Below are 20,232 nucleotides of genomic sequence, written 5' to 3' on the forward strand. Positions count from 1 at the left end.
TTTTTTCCCTGACCAGCAGAAAAAACATAAAATTTCATTATGTACAAAAAAGTAAACAGATGGGACTGGGTTCAAAAACAGTCAGTCTTTCTTTCCCTCTGCTTAACAGACAGCGGCAAGCCGCAAGTGTTGTACATTTCTCGAAAATATCAAGTCTTGCTTTCAAAAATGACATCACAAATACTCAAAGAAGTACAAAGGACAATACAGTGGTTTGTAACCATGAATGGAAACAGGTAGGGGTGGGCAATATGACGATATTTTATTGTTATTGTGATAAATTAAGTCACTTTCTGAGCAAACTGTTCAGTTGGGTTTAGTCTGGCACAGTTTGTAAAAATCACTGCAGTTGCAGGTTTTTTAGTATTATTATTATTGTTATTGTTATATAATTATATTATTAGTTTTATTGTGGCACTACAGGTTCTATTTTGTCTGTTCTAATATGTTAAATCTCAGAAAATTTAAGTATTATCATGATACGTATTGTGTATCGTGAAAATATGTTTAAGTATTATGATACACTATTTTTTGCCGTATTGCCCACCCCTAGGAACAGGTATGTTTTGGCCCAACAAACTGAAACATTATTTACAGCTTAAGCCTTCTGTGTCGGTTTAGAAATGCTTTGAGCCTTTACAGGATCAAAGATTTACTTGACTTGACGCTTTTGTGTTTTACATGTACATTTGTGTGCACCCATGTGTGAAAGACTGCCGTGCTACTGCAGGGTGAAGTACCTGACGAGGCTGGGGTCTGGGTTGTAGGGTGGAGGAGGGGTGCAGTGAGAGGCAGAAACCATAGCCTGGGCTGAGTGTGCTCCGTTCACATCACCATTTGACTGCATATGATGGCCACCTAGCATGTTTGCACCTGTGGGAACATACATGTAAATTTATCACCTTCAAATGGCAAGAAATTCTTAGACAAGACCTCATTCACTTGACAGATTTATACATGAAATGTCAAGAAAACAGAGGTGGGTTTTAACTCGCATTTACACTATTACATTTACTTTACTTAGCTTTTTGAATAAATTGTACTTGTTGGAGTGGTTTTAGTGGTGGACACTAAGTATACTGGTAGTATACTTAAGTATACTGGTAAAAACAAAGAGTATTTACACATTCTGCTGTTTGCCTGCAGTCTTCATGTTATGTTTTTGAATAATCTTAACTCAATGTACATTCTGTGTGTTTCGAATATATAGAAACTGATCGTCCTTCACCCTGATTGGTGTTGTCTGTTTGTCACATACCCACACCAATGTCAAATAATAATGGGGTCACATTTTACGTGACTGTTTGCCAATCACAGTAAGTCTCATTCATATAGCGAACTAGCAGCTGGCATGAAGTTGTGTTGTGAAATTAAAGCGTTAATTCCACCACATAACAGAATGACCACAAACCTCAGGTGATTCTGTGGAGCGAGATCACCTCTGCATGATCTAGTTTCCTAATTGCATCACAGTGTGGAAGAATTATTTTATTAATTCAAAGAATCTGCATGCCAAATGATTCTTTTAAAGTTCATACAAAAAGCATACTACATCCAATGTTCTGTATAAATGTAAATGTAAAGGCAGTACCCTTGTTGTCATTTATTTAACTCAACAGTATTTGGCATATACATGCACATGTTTTTGGAATGCCTTATTGTGGATCTGTTCCTTAAAGAAGCCCAAAAAAAAATATATGGTTTCAACCTTCTGCTCCTGCTTATCTTGTTTGTCTTGCTTATTTTTGGGACATTGGCCTTCTGGAAAGTAAAGTGACTAGGATTAATAAGGTCGAAATAAAAACTCTTGCCTCCTGGTCAAATATTGAAAAAGAACTGTTAAAAATGATGAGATTTTAGTGTCTGTGGAAACACTTTTGCCCTTTTATGCATTCTACTATTATTCTTTTTCAATTTTAAGTATTAACTCTATATCATTTCTGTTGTGAAGAATCTTATGGGCTTCTCTTGGGCTTTGTGAATATAATTTTTATATCTATATGATTACTTGTTAATAAAATATTGATCTAAATGCTAAAATTATGTATAATTAAAACTATATGCACAAGGCACAAATGTTGCTTGTTGAACATAAAATAAAGGCATATACAAATAAATGTTAAAATCAAGGCATGCACAACTGTGTGAGTTTGTATGTTTCATATTGTTAGGATTTCATTTTTGCCTTTGAATTTGGATTCTGTTCTATTTCTGTTGGTTGTTGCCTTTTAATTCTTTAGAATTATTAAGCATGAACGTGTGTGGCTCTGCATATGTGTGTTTGTGCTGTGAAATAACTTGCTACTTGACTTCAGCTTATTCTAAAATAAACCCACCTAAATCGGACCCAACAGAGGACATGCAAAAGTGTAATGTCTTCATCGAAATGACCAAAATGCATACAATATTTGACAGTTATTTTTATATTCATTAGGGATGCATTGATTTTTTTTTTTCAGGCTGAGTGTGAGTGCCTGTTTTAAGTACTTGCTGACACCAATAACATAATGACCAACCTACTTTGAATTAAGTAGTTGTTAGTGTAAGTGAGTGCATTGTTCTGTGATGTGCCTTAACAGTTAAAATTAAAATCTAGCTAGTTTTAAATTATGTACATTTGCTAGTTATGCTATATGAATTACCTTGGAACTAGTAACATTGCAATGGAAAAGGGTGGGTTCCACAACAGAAAAGCGCTTCTGTCCAGCTGTAAGTAAAGTATGTTTCATAGTTTTGATCCCCGCCTGTCTCTTTCAACAACTGTCTTTCTGTAGCATAGTGACAGTAGGAATCTTATCTGAGGCTAATGCCATTACAGACAGCTTTGTCTATGGACAATTTCCTGTAAAGCTGTTTTATTCAAAATAACACTTTGCACATTCAAGTACAGAACAAATACGCTGTGAGACTGTGCTACAGCAATTTCGCAAACTTGTGCACTGAAATTAAAATCAGGCAGTAATGTATATGGGCAGGGCAGTATTGTCTCTGTACAGCTTATTTTATTAAGACTTTATTAAAATACAACACATTAATGTGATTACCCATATGGACTTTAGTTTCGCAAATGTCAACTTTTTTTTAACCTCTGTTTGGCTAGCCTACGTGTCTCCACCTGTATTGTGGAAGTGATTGTGATTGTGTGTGTGTGAAAACGGGCTAAATTACACAGTGTGTTTAAAATGGCCAACTTCTTTATGTTTGACTGTCTGACTATGTTTTCGATTGTGAGAGCAGACCTTTATTCACTGCCAGCTTAACTCATTTGTTCATCCATGCGATGCTGTACACTGGGTTTACATCACATGGTATCAGTTGGCATTGGATGATGGTATTGGTTTGTGAATAAAGGAGCATATTGAGCCAATGTATTAATGCATCCCTAATATTCATGCAGGAGTCTATAGCTAAAAGCATGAACAGAAGTAAATAAGTTGAAAGCACCTTTAAAAAACTTTGTTAAGTCTAAGTTATATAAATTCTTTCAAATTCGTCTGAACGGGTGTATTAGTGAAGCCTCTTACCCATGTGTGCCATGCTAGAGGGCCCTGCGTTCTGCTGTGTCTGGTGGGCCACAATTTGGTTGACTGAGGGAAGCTTGCTGATGTTTCCATGGACTTTATTCATGTTGCTCAGTGGGGTTCCATAGGAAGAAGGAGAGGTCACGTGACCCCTATGAATCACACAATGAACAGAAAAATGGACATGTCAGGGAAAAGAATGGGCATGTGAACGTGTGTGCAAGTTTGGGCCTGTGTGTGAATTTGAGTATAGGAGTGTTGTCTTTACATTACTCATCAAGTAAGATGACAGAATTAAGCATCTACCCTGTAAAAGGATGAATATCTCAGCTGTGTAGTGTGTCTTTGTGTGTATATACTTACTGTCTGTGCAGTAGCTGCTGTTGCTGTTGCCTGTAGGAGTCTACTAACTGCTGTGGTACCAGTTCCACTAACTCTAAACTGTCCTTTATCTTCATGAGGAGGTCAAAATTCTCCCTGCCTCGTACCTGCACATCACCAAAATGGTATCTCACCATGACAAAGATACACAAACTTCACAAAGAACCACAAAACATGCTATCAGCAACTATCAACTGTCAACACTACTGGAGCTGTAATGTAATTTGTAAAGAATCTGGAATCTGTGTAATTTCTCCACATTATCACATACAGTCCGGATTGAAACATTATAGCCTAAAAGTGCATATACATGCCACAGATGCAATAAAATCAATATCAAGATCAATAGCAATAAAAACAGTACGTGTGTCTAATACCACGTTTTGTTATGTTATTACTCACAATATTAAGCTGATTTTATTATTATGAAAGCTCCAGGTCAGTCAGTTATTGCTGTCAGACTTGTAAATACTACAGACATTGGATTAAAATCATGGGCCGCTTTAATTAGGACCATAGTCCTCCAATTTTCATGAATGTTGTACACCGTTATACATAAGTATAGTCAGTTATATTGCACACAATGGAGTCTGTTGTATAAGTTTTATAATGAGTGGCCTCTTGTGTAATTTCTGCACTCACTGGGATGTAGTACATCTCCTCTTCTCCATGTCTCCTTTTTTTGATGTTGATAGGAGTGCCTGGAATGTTGGGTGGGGTCTGTCTGAAGTCTGAAATTCAAACCCATAAATTCCTTTAGGGATTAAGAAGAACTGAGTAATGAGAACCTACTGGTTTAACTGAAGGACCATGGAATGGTCAAATGCAGTAAGGGTGCTTGAGATGTATTTTAGGGAATTTGGTTAGCTTGTCACTATCATCTAGATTTCTTGTATTTGAGGTTGTCAGAATAAAATTTGATTGTGAAATGAATGTGAATGCATCAAATAGTAAGTCTTAAAGTTAATAACTAAATAATGAGCTTGCAGGTAAACAAGGTGTTAAACAAGGCTGAAATACCCCACAAAAAAAGGATGCCTGACTCACTGCGTTTATTGGCATTGCCGTTCTTGGCCACACTTTCATTCAATGCCTGCTGCTCTCTGAAGTGATCCTCGTCTGCTTTGCGGTCTCGGCCTGGGCACGCACATATCCGTCCTTCAAAAGAGCGCCGACCTAGTACTTGACCACTGAGATAAAAATATCATGTGGTAATGAGATTTCAATTCATTATGTCGTTCAAAGGCATTTCAGCATTTTTAGGTTAATCTCTGTGCGGCACATCTATTGATTTTGGTTGATATTTTTCACTGTGTTTAATTCAATAACTGCCCACTAGAGTGTTTTTAGCTTTTTTAGTACAGGAAGACAGTTTAAGTAATGCACATATAGATTAAGCTAAAAAACTCCTTTAAGGTACAGGGGTCATTATTACAGCGCTGAAGTGCATATTCTTGATCTGTTTTCCATTCAGCTCAGGTCATTGTCCTCAGGACTGTTCTGCTGTGATCAATCCTGTATTTCTTTATTAAGGAGTAAAATAATTGTTTCCATTTCTCCAATGTATAAAACATGCAGAAACTTATAATTCTTAGAAAATACATCATGTAATATTGCCAGAAACTGTAACAACAACAGAAAGTGCTGAATGATGCTCTGTTTTAGGCCCGACAGTCATAAATACCACAGTCAAGACAGAAAAATGAATACTAACTCTCTTGTCTCCAGGGTAATAATGATGAGGATAGGTCTGCGGTTCATTCCACCAACACAGCTGCTGTTGCACATAAAATTATACAAAATTGTTGTAAACTCTGTTCCCACCTAGAGAGAAAGAGTGAAGGAGAGAGAGAGATTAACTAACCCTATTTTGTGTAATATTCTTTAACTACTTTATTTTGTATATTTTAGTGCAAGTTATATGTAAGACAGCTCATCACGAAGCAAATTCATCGCATAAGGCAATCATGGAACAAAAACATCTGTTAACACATGTGGATGCCGTAGAATAAGAGTATTTTCTTATTCTTGCCTCTAGGTGGTAGCAGTATGTTAGCAGACCAGCATGCACAGAACAATGCAACAAAGTCCTTACTAAGTTAAAAGAGGACCTTGTAATTGACCTGACTTGCAACTGGTGTAGTTAGTGAGACTATAATTACTGGGCTTGTTTAAGGCCAGTCAGAGCATGTCTGCAAACTCATGTAAAAGTATCACCCTAAGCTTCGTATAATCATATTGAGAGAATAAAGCATCTTTTTGGCATTTAACACTGTGATACTTTTAGTACTTAACAGATTGATAAGGCAAAATTATCAATAACAGCCATGCAATCAATAAGTTCAGTTGATTTTTTTTTCCTTTTTGTATGTGTGGTTAGCGCTCTGGTCCTTTAACAGAAATTCCAATCCAAGTTTTATTTCATTTACAAACAGAGCAGTGAGTTGCCTGTGATGCAATGGTAGGAGAAGCGTATCTTACTAGTGTGCTGGCACATATGGAAAATTTTATCAGAAGCAGTATTAATTATAGTTTAGTGCTTAATTATAGCTTAATGTTCACTGTGAGGTCTTCAGTGTTTCAAATGTTTACAAATCAGAACTCAAGACTCTCAAGACACCCCTCTGGTGGTCCCAGATATACACAATGTGTACCTGCAAAATATTAGTGATTTTAAATAATGAATAAATCAACACTGGTCAATAATTTTGTCCCAGTTTATTCATTTAAAAATCTTGCTTATTGTTCCAATCCTAGTATATATCACCTGTGTTCATTCATGTATCCATATGTCTGTGCTGTTAGCACAATTCATCAGCTAACACAGAACATGTATGTCTATTTGTGTTTCACGTGAAGCAACTGACACCAACCTGTGGAGCCTCATACGGTACAAGGACACTCTGTCTACCCGTTACTGGATCGTCCACATACTGACACAAATTATTCCCCTCCACTCTTATCAAATGGCTGGCTGGAGCTGACTGACCTGGATAAAGAGAGTGAGGAGAGGTCAGACAAAAGGAAAGAGGCCAGCTATAGCAGCTTTGTGGCTTTAGTGGCAAAAAAGAGGTTAATAGTTATAGGGTACACATAGCAGTAGGGACACATAGGCCCTTAGAATTTGACAGACAGGGGTAATTATATAATTTTTTTTACATTTACAGCATTTAGCAGACACTCTTATCCAGAGCAACTTAGAAGAAGTGCTTTGGCTAGCTAGAGATAATATCTTTGCTAGTTACCAATAGGTTAGAGAGAAAGCTAATTATCTTTATTATCATTAAGTATCTAATAAAGATATTAGGTAAAAGTTTCTGTATTTACTCTCGTTGAATTCTCGTCCAAGCTCATGGTTGGGGCAGCGCTTGACAACTTCAGTCACATGTTCTGCCTTCTTGTAGATGGGCATGGCTCGTACCACGCTGCCATGCGGGGGGGCAGAGGCAAGCTTGACTTGAATTGGGCAGGTTTTAGCAATCTGACAGTACAGCTTCTTCAGCAATGGAGAATACTACAAAACAAAAACAGGAATTGATGTGTAAAGTAATTATTAATACATTAAGAAGTGAAAATGGAGAAAAAAATATTCTGTGGAAAATCTCTATAAGTGCCAGGGGTCAAAATATGACAAAAATATTTTATCATGACACTTCAACACATTTTAATGAAATGTGTATTGTGATAATTTAGTTTTTCTGGATGCACCAGCAATTCAAAAATGACATAAAAACTGTAAGCAAAAGTTTTTTTTTTCAACATTTCACTCTGAATCTCTACATCCAGTTAAAGAAGATCAGTTATGCACTCTTGAACCTTTGGCATCACGTGGATGCAAAAGTCATGGTCTCCAGAAAAAAAAAGAGCAAAGTCTTAGGTGGCACCAGCTAAATTTCTTTTGATTCCACATGCAGTTGGTAAGTGTTCTGTAATGACAGTACTAGTGATATTTTCAGAAAAGCTTTTTGTGGTGTGATTTATTAAAACATTGTGTAGTCATACTTCCTACCCCTAATAAATACATAAATCAGCATCATATCACACTGCAAACTATTCTAATAGGAAAAAAACCTATGTTAAGCATTTGTTAAAGGTGAATGTCTAGGATGTCATAGTACTTTGACATGGTTTTTGAAAGACTCATTTTAGAATTTAATCGAGATTCAGGGGCCACCTGACCTCTTTTTTGGTCTTTGGTGAAGAAACAAATTAATCACACACATACACGCACACACACACACACACACACACACACACACACACACACACACACACACACACACACACAGCATGTCAGAGCTTGTCTGGCTCTATAAAGACGTTGCAAATATTCACTGGAGGAAACCAAAATCTAACCTTAAGGGAACAAACCAACTTTGTGTGGACTTGAATTAATATGATTCAGATTCTGTAATGCTAGGTGCGTCAGCACAGTGAACGTGAAAAAACTTGAATGGTGTATTGAACAGTTCTCTTGTTGCAACAGCACTTCCAAAAGTTAACTGTATCATTGTGCTATGAAAAATTTTTTTTTTACAGAACCTCTCACATTAGTCCTATATGCAACTGTCAGTTTGTCAAATCTCTGAAATATGGAGAAATAATTTATTCCCCTGTCCGTATTTTACACTTCTTAAACCAAGCAAAGGATTTTTTTTCTAGAAGCTTTGCAGTCTAAGGTACATCTGAAATGTATCAGCCTGTTGCATTCATGTCAAAGCGACTTTCTGAATTAATACCCTATGATTTCAGTTCAGTTCAGCTGTGTCCCCCCCTCACTGTTGATGAGCTTGATTGACTCTTTCAAAGATGTGTTTTTTTTCCCGTATGATCTCCATTGAGTGTCACTGCGCACATAGTTCACTTCTTTAGTTGGCACAGTTCTCATTGCCTGCTGGAGGTGTCTCTTTAACCTACTAAGAGATCACTTGCTCATTTAATACTGATTTACAGTAATGTCATTAGCACTTCCCATGCATACTAAACCCATACGTCCTTTAAAACATGGCTTAACTCTTAATACTGATACTGACAGGCCCACCATGCGGCCAGTAGGGAAAGGGTGCAGTCTCATTTCCTGCTCTGATGCAGGGGTGTGGCTAAAATAAGTCTCCGCCTGTAAACTAATAGGCTTTGTGTTTTGGTAATGAAATTAAAATATTGGTTTTTAATTAAAACCTTAAAGTCATGCTGAATCCAAATCTTTCAGCTTTAGTTTAAAAGAAAGAAAGAAAAAAAAAAAAGAAAAAAAAAAAAAAAAAAAAAAAAAAAAATATATATATATATATATATATATATATAATTTGTAACAGAAAATATTCATATGATTTCATAAGCATGAAATTTGTAGTTTTATACATACAATTATTTATGCATTTGTGAGATCTTGCTGGTTTCCTCTTTAAGTGATAACACAAAAATTATTTGAGTATCTTCCCCTTGAGTATAATCTTAAGCAAATCTGATGAACATTTATAATAACCTGTGGATTGCCTGTTTATCACTTAAAATGCAAATGAATCACTTAGCTGATTGATACAAAATGTAAATTTTAATTAGGGAATTTCCTTTATCAAGTAAGTGAATCAATTAAGGAGTCACAAGACAATTAAGTAAAACTAAGGAAAACCTATCTAACAAGTAGGCAAACAATCATACTTTTTACCTTTTATTTTGGAACATGAAAACCATAAATCCTGCTTTTGATTGTACATTATAATAATGTAGTGTAACACTCAACTGCAACGACATTGAGGCTTCTTGAGGGTTAACCATGGACATTCAGCACACACACACACACACCCACACACACACACACACACAGACAAGCATAAATCATTCTGTGCAGCTGTGAGCAGTGAGAAGAGTCTCAACATGCCTAGCTGTGACACACCCTTCTTTATTCACATCATTTACAATTGTCTTAGTAGATATTAATCTGTCTCTCTTTGAAAATATACAGTACTGATGTACCATTTAGTAAAGGAAGTAATGGCTTCAGTTAGCAGAGGGAGAGATTAATATACTGTGGAATTTGGTAGCAGAATAATGGTGATGCTCTGCTGGTTAGTAGAGAGGGAGCTGCAGTATCCACTACACAAGCACAGTTCACAGTGTGAAAAGAGAGGAAAGAGACTAAGGGATGCTCCTGAGCAAATGCCTACAAACCAAGCCCAGAACAAGAAACAAAACAATTGAAATGATCAAAATGAAATAATGAAGAGACAGACAGAAAAGAAGACAAAGACAGAAAGAGGGAAATAAGAAATGGTAAGCAAATAAAGATTGGAAAAAAGGATGCTCATCCAAGAAAATGATGAGTATGAAGAAGGAGAAAGCGAGCGTTGGACCAGCGCAGGTTCGGGCAGGCTCTTGGGCCTGGGCGATAATGGTGTGTGCGCCAGGCCACCGGGCGTGTTGCAGCACGCCACCTGCAAAGCCAGTGTGCTTGCTGGAGCTTCAGACACAGTTCATGCTGAAGTTTGTGAGGCAACCATTATGGGTGAAAACTATGCAATTTCAATAAGGCAATGATTTGCAGATTTTATTAGTATTTATTTAGTATTTATTATAGTTCCTGACATGATCAGTACATCCAGCTAACACATTTTACACACAATTCTCTTTTAATTCATAACAAACTCCTCTAAAATGTATTTGAAAGAAACAGTTTTGGGCAAAAACAATATAATTTATACAGTTTGCTCCTCAATGTGTTTGATTACTGCAATCGATCAGTGAAGACATGTTTGTAATGGAAGGTTATAGCTCACCAGTTACCAATAAAAAAATTGACAAAAGTATTGACAAAATTCAGGCTTAGATAGTTGGCACTAAATCCGTTATTATAAAATTTTACAATACGTATTAATAGTTTCACAGTTTGGATCAATTTATGTATGTTGGATTGGTCACATTAGAAATAGTGTTGTGACACTCCCAGTAGCGCTTTCAGAGAATTTCCAAAATAAATGTACTCCAATATTTTATGCAAAATTGTTTATGTTTTATCATTTTTACACAGAATTGCACTACTGTTATATAAAAGTATTAAAAACCCTACTTGAACCCCTGTTATAGAACTGTCTAACAGTGTCTTGTACATTAATGTCAGTGAGCTCAAACTGCTTTAAGCTGCGAGCACGTTGGACTGTCACCTTACTGTATTCTTCACAAGGGTGGACCATAAATCATTTGTGTATGGGCAGTCCTGATATGATGTGGTTTTGGAGGTAATGTATAGTTTGGTGAATGGCTAATGTTAGCTAGTTAATGCTTTGATTTTTTGCAACTGATGCCTCAGAAGTTGGACTGGATCAGTTTCTCCATTTAGTGTTTTTTTTTTTACGAAAGAAGACACCACAGCTTGTTGTCTAGTTTTCTATTGGTTCACGCTTCTGGGGTTCGTAAATTTGCAGGGTTGAAGTTCACCTCAATAAACTTGGCACAACACAAAATTAAACACTACCTAATAACTGTTAAGCGTATTGATTTCTAACACCCTTCGCTTCACCATTTAAGTGAAATGGTTTTTTATCTCTTTTACCAGAGAAATTTTACTTGCATGTGATGTTACTGGGCCTTACCTTAACTAATAAGCTAATCTCAACTTGCTGAACAATCAGCACTCAGTAGGATAGCATTTTACCATAGCGTTCTACCTTTAAGATACTGGTAGGTTATTTTTATTTATTTATTTATTTTTTGATAATAGAAAATACGAAGGGCTAGGCTTCATGTAAACCGGCTTGGGTGATATGCATCTCCGACGTTTCACAGTTGCTTTCCCACCTTTGGAATGTGATGAAAAAAATTAAGCATTCAGTTGGATTGACAGAAGTTTTTTCCCCTAAAGGGAAAGACACAGTGTTTGAGTGTGTGGGTGACATCAGGCTGTTAAAACTACAGCCAAGTAAGCAGTATAATATACAGTACAATATGATATCCCTCACTGTATTACCACTTTTAGTATACACTTACAAGCTGTTCCAAATTTACAGTACATTGTCCAAGGGTCAGCCTGTACTACAAATCAAATCTGACCTCACTTTTGGCCTCCACCATGTCATATGACCTATTTCACACGATTTGCAGTGTGTAAAGCCACATGGACTCTCAGTCATCTTTCAGATTTGCTTTTACAAAGATGAGAGCATCTACATGTCCCAACCCATCCGATGGAGCTTCTTCGCTCACTGGGAAAGCTTGAAGGCTCAGGGCTGCAGAGCCGATTTCCATATTTTTAGGATGGTGATTGTTTTGGATCCCATGGATAGGATGCATGTTGAAACATGCATTCACAGTTAGGACAAGCAACAGTTGTTTTCCATTGCAAAGTTTAATACTGAACTTCCAATATATGCTACAGACTGTGATTGTCTTGATGATTCCATTAAACAGGCCCAGTGGCTCTCGTAGCAAGGATTTGACTCTCAAAATTTAGAAATGCAAAGGAGAGAGAGCAAAAGAGAAAGAGCAGTAAGTGTGAGTGATTTTTTTAGAATGATTAACTGATGTGGTACTCTACAGTATATGTCTTTTGTTATGTTCATGTTAAAGATGTTTTCTTGCTGCAGCTGTAATCGCATATTGATGTTGCATAGCTAGTTAATTTTTACAGATTAGAACTTGTTCAAGTCATACAGGGGTGCCACAGTAGTCTCTAGAGTGAGATTTTCTGGTTTAGAAATGAGTAAAACCTCATTTGAATGATGTCTCTTGAATATGAGGGGAACAATTGAAAAGCTACAACTAAGTGGAGTTTTGAGGGCAAGCTGTTTTGAAATGTTTTTTGGTGAATGCAGAAGGAAGGCAGATAGCTAATGCTGCTACTAGAAAGCTCAATATTTTATTACAGCTGTATGTACCTACTTTCTTGAAGTTAGATTCTTTATTTTTAATATATTGACATCACTTAACTAAAAAATGTAATGAAAGTGTCTTTAAGGACTGAGAAAGAAAGTGAAAGGGGCCACCATGTAGGACTAACAGGCCTACAGTGAAGACACTCACCTAACTATAGTGGTGTACTTATTCATTTGTATACTTGCTTTATGTGAAACCCTTATGATGAGGTGTGTGTGTGCCACTGGGCGGAAGGATGCGCTGGGTGTGGGGCGTGTTCAGACCTGCCGTCTGACTAGGAGGGTAATAGCTGGGAACAGCGGCTTCGAACACGCCAAAACCTGCAGCATGCTTGGACTTGCCCCACATACGTGCCAACAATAATAATCCCAAAAAAAGTGTTGGGGTCTTTACTGGAAAAGCTGGGGTGTTAGAACTCATTTTCATCCCTTATGACACCTTGTGCTTTTGAGCTTCTGGAATGTCTGCTTGAAGCAAAGCTCTTATTTGAGCCACCTCATCCTCATCACTTACCGTGATACATAATTTGTGTTTATGATTTAACCAGTGATATCACAGCATGCTGGAGCCGATGAGCAGAATCCGATCTGATTCTAGGAACGGATTAAAACTGGGCACGATTAGAGAAACCATGAGTTCAAAGATGAGGAAAAGGTGAACTACCGTTCATTTCATGGTAACCTTATCATTAGAGACCTTTATGAGGACATTACAGTGACAGATGTGTTGTAACAGTAAACATCTATGTTCCTAACTTACTCATATGAAAGAACTGACTAGCTGGCGAAGGCAAGGACAGTATTTTCAACACTGCAATTGACGGGTCACAGGGACTTTATTTGGGTCACACAATTGAAAGCGACTGATTATCAACATTTTCAGTATGTGTGCTACACACTATGCAACTCAAGCAAAGTATCAAGAACAGTTTAGAATGGAAAGATGGCAGGAAAGGACTTGGGATTGTTAATATGAACCCTCTAAAATATGATGCAGCCTCAGCTGAACTTACAAATGGAGAAGGATGAAATGCATCTCAAATAGCGGTGCACAGCAAATGATGGATCAGGCAGATTACAGTCAATGTGCCCCTATGCCGCTCCTCCTGCAGCCCGCGGCTACACAAAGTCAATGATTTCTAACCCCTCGGCTTGCCTCCCAGTGAGTCACTCACTTCTCCTATAGTAATCCCACATAACAACAGCCTGCAAACCTCTGTCTCAAACCTGGGACTTCCCTGAATTAGAGATTCGACACTTTGCATTCCACACAGCTTGGCAGTAATCCCTGGTAATTTTGATCTTTTTTTCTTTTAGATAAAGTGAAGGTTCTTATAGTCCTCAAAGATGGTAGGACAGCTTTGGTGCGTTTTGAACACATGCTGTAAGGACCAAACCTCGTATATATTTGCTTGCACACGCACACGCACGCACAAAATTGATAAAGAGATGAAGTAGAGGGTTTGGATTTAGGGTACTGTGTTTTCTTAAGCACATTTGCATAATGACAGTGTTTCTGTTATACCGTTGTTAACGAAGCAGCACCAGTGTCTCTTTTTATGAACAGAGGCTTGAGTTAAAAACATAAAACAGAAAGCCCAGTCCTTGCTGTATGTATACAAGAGAGTTTTATTTCACAGATCCTGCTTATCTGTTTTACGCCATTTGAAAATGCCCGCTGTACTTGTGTTAGGTTAACCTTTCATGACTATTGGATCCTCAGAAATGATGAAAAGCAAACCTTTTAAGTCATATTAACAAACTAACACCTTTTTTATTTTCCTCTACAGTTTACGAAATACAACATTTTCTTATGCTAGCTCTCTGATAAACTACACAAACTGTTTTTATACAAAACAGTTTCAACATCAATAAATAAAAGGAATAAAGGCCAACATTGTTTTTGTTTTTAGTAAATCCTAAAGCTACGAATGAAGTCTGTAGCCAAGAAATCACTGCTTCAGTAGTGTCTTGAGACCTGCATTTAACATAGCCACAACCAACCTAGAATACATACACCGAATAAACAAATCTGGAAAAATGCAGAATAAACAATTATAGGTAGAAACTCGCAAATTCTGCATGGGTAGATTCTTCCTATAATATGATGACCTAATGGAACCAGCTGACCATACACTGGTTTACACATGCACATTTTAGAGACATGAACAGAGACATGCACACTTCAGAGACATGAACAGACTATGCTTCTTTTTCTATCCATCTTTTGTAAGAATCTTTTAAACCTAATTGAAATAACAGAACCAACAGAAACACCTCCAATATATTTAAATGTAACTTCAAAACAACTAGTAATGCATTTTAAATAAAAGAAGAGTGCCACTGATAATTTCAGCATAATTGAATGGTTAATATGTAAGCAAGGTTAAGGTAGCCTGAAGTGAAATGTTCCATTCTAGATAAACTTACACAGTCAGAATTGTTCACAGTGGTGCTGATAGGAACCAGATGTCTGAAGAGTTTTATATTAAAGGCTACCCCAAAGTAAGTTGCCTGATGCCTGAGGCATTGCTTTACAATAGTTTTGAAATAAGGTCTTTGCCCAAAATCTGTTCATGGCAAAAAGATATATGTAGGACGTTATAAGGCAAAATAAAACACTTTTTAGATTTACCACAATTTTACCATTATTAATAATATATATCACTGCTGTCGGAACAGAACCTTGTGTCTCCATTTTTGTCATTGTTCAGTATTTCAGTATTATTTGAACGTTTATCCGCATAATTTTAAAATGCCTATTGTTCTTTACATTGTGTGTAAATTCCATGATGATGAATCGACCAAAAGAAATGACCAAAAATGACTTAGAAAATATTCTGGTTCCATTGACTTACATTAAAAGTAAAGTATGTTTTTTCCTTTTCCTGTAAAGTTACCGTTTTGGAGATATGAGGTTTTGTTCAGACAACAGCGATATATAAACTCAGAAGGCACGAGAAGGTTCATGGATCTTTTTGGATTGTAAATATATTTGCATTAAAGACACTGTGACTCCCGGATCCAGTTACCACAACTGTGAAGAAATGGGTTGTGGGTGGAAGTTTCTCTACAATTAATAATCACACATGTAACTACTGCTTATTTTTAAACTAATTAATTATACAGAAAGCTTGAAAAATCAGTGGTATTTCCCAGCAAGTTATGAAATATTTAGTGTTTAAAAAATGCATAAGAGCTTGAATGCTTCAAATGTTAATATCTAATATTTGTATCAACTTTGCTTTTCATATCTCTTAAAATTTTCAAAAGTGCGTTATAAATCTCAGACTCTCTTTTCGCTGGCTAATCTCCCTGCTAGGCCTTGTAAAACAACAAAGTAATAATAGTTCATCTTTCCACAGCAAGACACTTAACATTGTTTTGTCTTTGCCTGCAGCTAAAACTAAGCATGACAACATTAGCCACACTTTTTTCCTTCAATTAAAGTAGATATGCAGTCTCATTTTAAGCATGAAAGGAGTATTCCCCTACAATGTGTATGTGTCATAGTGCTCAGTCATGACTGTCTAGGATGGATGCCATGAGATAAGCAGGCAGTTAATTTGTATGCATTAAACATGTTACCTCAAAAATGAGAGCTCTACTATAAACCACATCTGAGAGTAAGATGTAGTTTTTACATTTAAGTGTCAACAGGCTCTTCTTTATCTCTTTGTTGGGTTTGTCTGACTTTCAAGCCTCACCTGTCCAGTCATGTACACCTGTCCAGCACTAAGCTAACTAACAAAAATGTAGTCAGTTTCAGCCAGTATACTGAATGTAATCAATATAAATTCATCATGAACTGAAATTATAAGACTACCTACAGTTATGTGCAAAAGTCATAGACCTCCCTTCTTTTTTTCATTTTCAGTCAAAATAGCCATAAAGTACAAGTTTGTCAGGAGATTAGATGCAAGATAATCCATTTGCATAAGGAAAGGGAAAGTCAGTGGGAAATAAGTTAAAATCAGGAATTTCAAAATTACTGTTTCAACTAGAGTTAAACATTTATTAAAATTATCGTGAAAAGAAGTCTCAACACTGGGTATAGCTGATACTGAGAAAAGGAATGGGAGAAAGGAAGTCCAGATCTCAATATCACTGAATGTGTTTGGATTGAAAAAAGCAGAAAATGGAACCAGCTTCTAAGACTGAACTTTAAAGGTGTGGAAAAATATCCCTTTGAAACACTGAAAGGAAGGCTCCCAAAAAAGAATGGAAGTTGTTTTAAAAAGGCAAAGGATGGACACACTAAAAAAATTATGTAGTTGTTGAGGCAGCTGTGTTGTGGTCTGTTAACTACAGTAGTGTGCAGAACAAGAAAACAGTAAGTGTATTTTTTCTCTACAGAAACTCTGTATTACATTAGAATAATAATAAATATAATAAGAAATAATAATAAAAAATAATAAAATATAATAAGCATTATGTACACATAAAATCACTACTTATATTAATATTTTTGTATTTGTCCCTTAAATGGCCAGGGCCTGTCCAATGTTTTTAAATACAATTATTTAAAAAAAAGGTTGCCTAAAACTTTTGCAAAGTACTGAATGTTTTCTTCTTTTTATCCTGATGCTGAACACTGAATAACATGTACGTAAGGGCTGCTTTGACTGGAAATTAATCAAATGAAGGTTAGTTTCTGACTTTTGCACTGTGCTTGTAATGTTCACAGAATGTGTTTACAAAAGACTAGATGTTCAGTTTGACTACTTCTGATAACACAAACACAGCTGCCTTTAGAAACACCTGTCATTCTTATCAAGTAACTTGGAGACATTGAGAAAGCAAGTCCTGGGTATAAATTGCAAACCTCAGAAAAGTTTCTGCATTGGCGACTGGCTTAGAGAAGGTTTTTGACCTGCGAGTGATGATTCTTCATCCAAGAACGTGCTGAGGTTTTGACTGAAGTGAAGAGTTTTTTAAGTTATTCTTTTTTAAGAGTTATTTACAAGGGCAAGGTTTACCATGTCATTATTCATATTCTGAAAAATATCTCCTTCACTCGACATAATACAAACATTGTGGGTTTGCATCCTGAAGTTTGGATTTAGAAGTACTACTTCTTTTTTTCTTTCCTTTTTGTTAGAAATGAAGATTACAAGGATAAATGTGTCCCATAAGCTCACTTACTCAGGGTAACATAGCATTCAGGTAACATAGCTCCTCTGTATCATCTGTGATGAGACTGAGATTACTAACCTACAACCTCCAAAATGATTTTGGATCTTTCGCTGACACCCAATACATGTGCTGGGTTTAGATGGTTGTGAAACTGCTTCATGATAAATCTTTACCAGTTCCAGTCAAAATGTGACCAGACCAAATAGAAGATTGTCTCCTTATTTTGGGACAGCAGTGAATCCTTTGTACTTCTGCCAAAACACCTCAACTTCGTATTTAGGACCACTGCTTCTTATTCTGCAGTAGAAGGTTAAAGGGGCAAATATGTGCCTAGAACTCATTTTCTCAGTTTAAGACATACTCAACATTCATCTCTGTATCTTCACATTTGGTTGTTCTTAAGTGTGAGATTACTAACCCACAACCACTGAAATGATTCTGATCGACAGGCTGTGTTCACACATATGAAACCTCTGAGAATGGATCGGAGCGTTAGGCGCCAGAGGCAACACTCTAGAGCGACAACAGGATGAGCAATGGCCACAGTGCTCACCTCGGCAATGTTGCTATCACCTTTCAACCCCATGCACACAAGAATGAGCCAGGTTTATGCATGAGTTAATCTGACAAACAGCTTAAAAGCCAAGCCAAAGAGGCAGTCTCCAGCTTCTATTGTGCAAGGTCAACTGCATGACAGACGGAGGTGACATCTTTTTGTGGTGATGCTGGGCAAAACAGAGAAGACTCGTCTTTCAAGCTTCTCAGATCTCAGTCCTTCGAAATGGAATTCTGATTTGTTTTAGAAAGATGCTCACATGCCCCATGTTAAACACTGAATTACTTGAGAAGCAGAAAATGCAAAAGAAATTCCCAGAAAAGAATGGGAGCTGTAATAAAGTCAATGGGTGAGCACTCTGAGTACTTAGACTTGAGTATAATTTTCTGTTATTTTTTAATGATGTTGAAAAATGTTTAGCTTAATGATAATTTTACAATATAAATTAAATGAAGGGTGGTCTCTAACTTTTGCACAGGAGTGTATAAAGGAATGTAGTCTTCAACATATGCTCAACTTCAACACCCCAAAAGTACAGGTATTTAAAAATTGTCATTTAAGAAATGCATATATTTGTCATTAAAGTAACCTGCCTTGGGCAACACCCCCTCACGTGTTTAATAAAAGTGCACTAGAATTTACAGACCTCTGCACTCACAACACTAGACAGATTAAAATACCTTTAGCATGGCGAGATGCTGTCTACATCATTACCAAGTTCTTGAAGAACTGAATATCTAATAAGTAAGCATTTAGACCTAGAAACAAAAAGAGAAATATGCATGAATTGAGACTGGTTAGAGAGACAGAGACAGAGATTGTTAGAGCTTGACAAGAGCACTGAAAACACAAGACATTCAGAATGAACTCCTCGAGTCTGAGGGAGGGACTTCTAACCCAAAAGAAGACGAATAAGTGAGTTAAAGTTTGAAAGAGTCGGCGTGGGACTGAGACCTCAAGCAAAGGTGCTTTCTTCCTTATGTGATACAACAGCAAACAAAAAAAGACCCTCTACAGGCGATCTCCACTCACCGTCCAAGTGGCTGACTTGGCTGTGCTTGACTGCTGGAAAGTCACCTCGAAGCTGTGTGGCCCGGGGTAGTCCGTGTTGGAGGGGATGGCAGGGGCTGGGGACATGGCTTCAAAGGTGGAGTTGGGTTGCGAGTAGGGTGATGGCGTGGGAACGTTGGATGCAGTCTCGGAGCTGTAGGGGCTGGTGGACGCTGCGCGGTTCCCCAATCCCTGCTCCATACTGCTGCTCAGCAAGCTATACTGAGACTGAGCATAGAAATAGGGAGAGAGAAAAAGAAGGAGGGAGAGACAGGTAAACGGGCAGGAAGGAGGGAAAAAGTGGAGCCAAAGGTAAATGAAGGAGGGAGGTGAAATAGCAACAGGTAAGATCAGTTGGGAGGGGGAAAGGGGGGGTTGAGGAGTTTGGAAGACGTCTACTGGGCTCCAGTTACACTGGGATTTAAAGTTGCGGCAGCCGTGAACCCCCCCCTCCCCAACCCCCCAACCTTCCCAACCTCCCCAACCTCCCCAAGCCACGGGGGTTGTAAAACACAAGCGTAATCTGTCAGACGTCTAATTGCCTGCCATACTCCCCCCATCATTGATTCACACACACACACACACACTGACACACCCCACAAACTAGCTCCTAATAAATTACCAAGTTGCGAGTATCTTTGTTCTCGGCGTAGCCTCTTAGCAGGCAGACTCCAGAAAAAGTTTGCTGTAACTAACCTGAGTAGCTTCTTATGATGCACAGATT

The 20,232-nt window shown here is 37.3% G+C and overlaps 1 protein-coding gene across 2 annotated transcripts in view; it reads right to left on the reverse strand.

The window, feature by feature from the left end:
- Window positions 1-20,232, reverse strand: part of tp73 (tumor protein p73) — a 40,113-nt gene that overhangs the window by 3,176 nt on the left and 16,705 nt on the right. For both annotated transcript variants that reach the window (XM_037536246.1, XM_017705811.2), the window contains 9 exons: window positions 19,491-19,736; window positions 7,230-7,416; window positions 6,776-6,891; window positions 5,617-5,726; window positions 4,950-5,092; window positions 4,545-4,633; window positions 3,885-4,009; window positions 3,525-3,673; window positions 741-873 (listed from right to left, as the gene is read on the reverse strand). In XM_037536246.1, coding sequence (XP_037392143.1) covers window positions 741-873; window positions 3,525-3,673; window positions 3,885-4,009; window positions 4,545-4,633; window positions 4,950-5,092; window positions 5,617-5,726; window positions 6,776-6,891; window positions 7,230-7,416; window positions 19,491-19,736 — 1,298 coding nt within the window. The remainder of the gene's footprint in view (window positions 1-740; window positions 874-3,524; window positions 3,674-3,884; window positions 4,010-4,544; window positions 4,634-4,949; window positions 5,093-5,616; window positions 5,727-6,775; window positions 6,892-7,229; window positions 7,417-19,490; window positions 19,737-20,232) is intronic.

The sequence above is a fragment of the Pygocentrus nattereri genome, chromosome 29 (genome assembly GCF_015220715.1).
Source record: "Pygocentrus nattereri isolate fPygNat1 chromosome 29, fPygNat1.pri, whole genome shotgun sequence".
In the NCBI taxonomy this organism is placed as follows: Eukaryota; Metazoa; Chordata; class Actinopteri; order Characiformes; family Serrasalmidae; genus Pygocentrus; species Pygocentrus nattereri.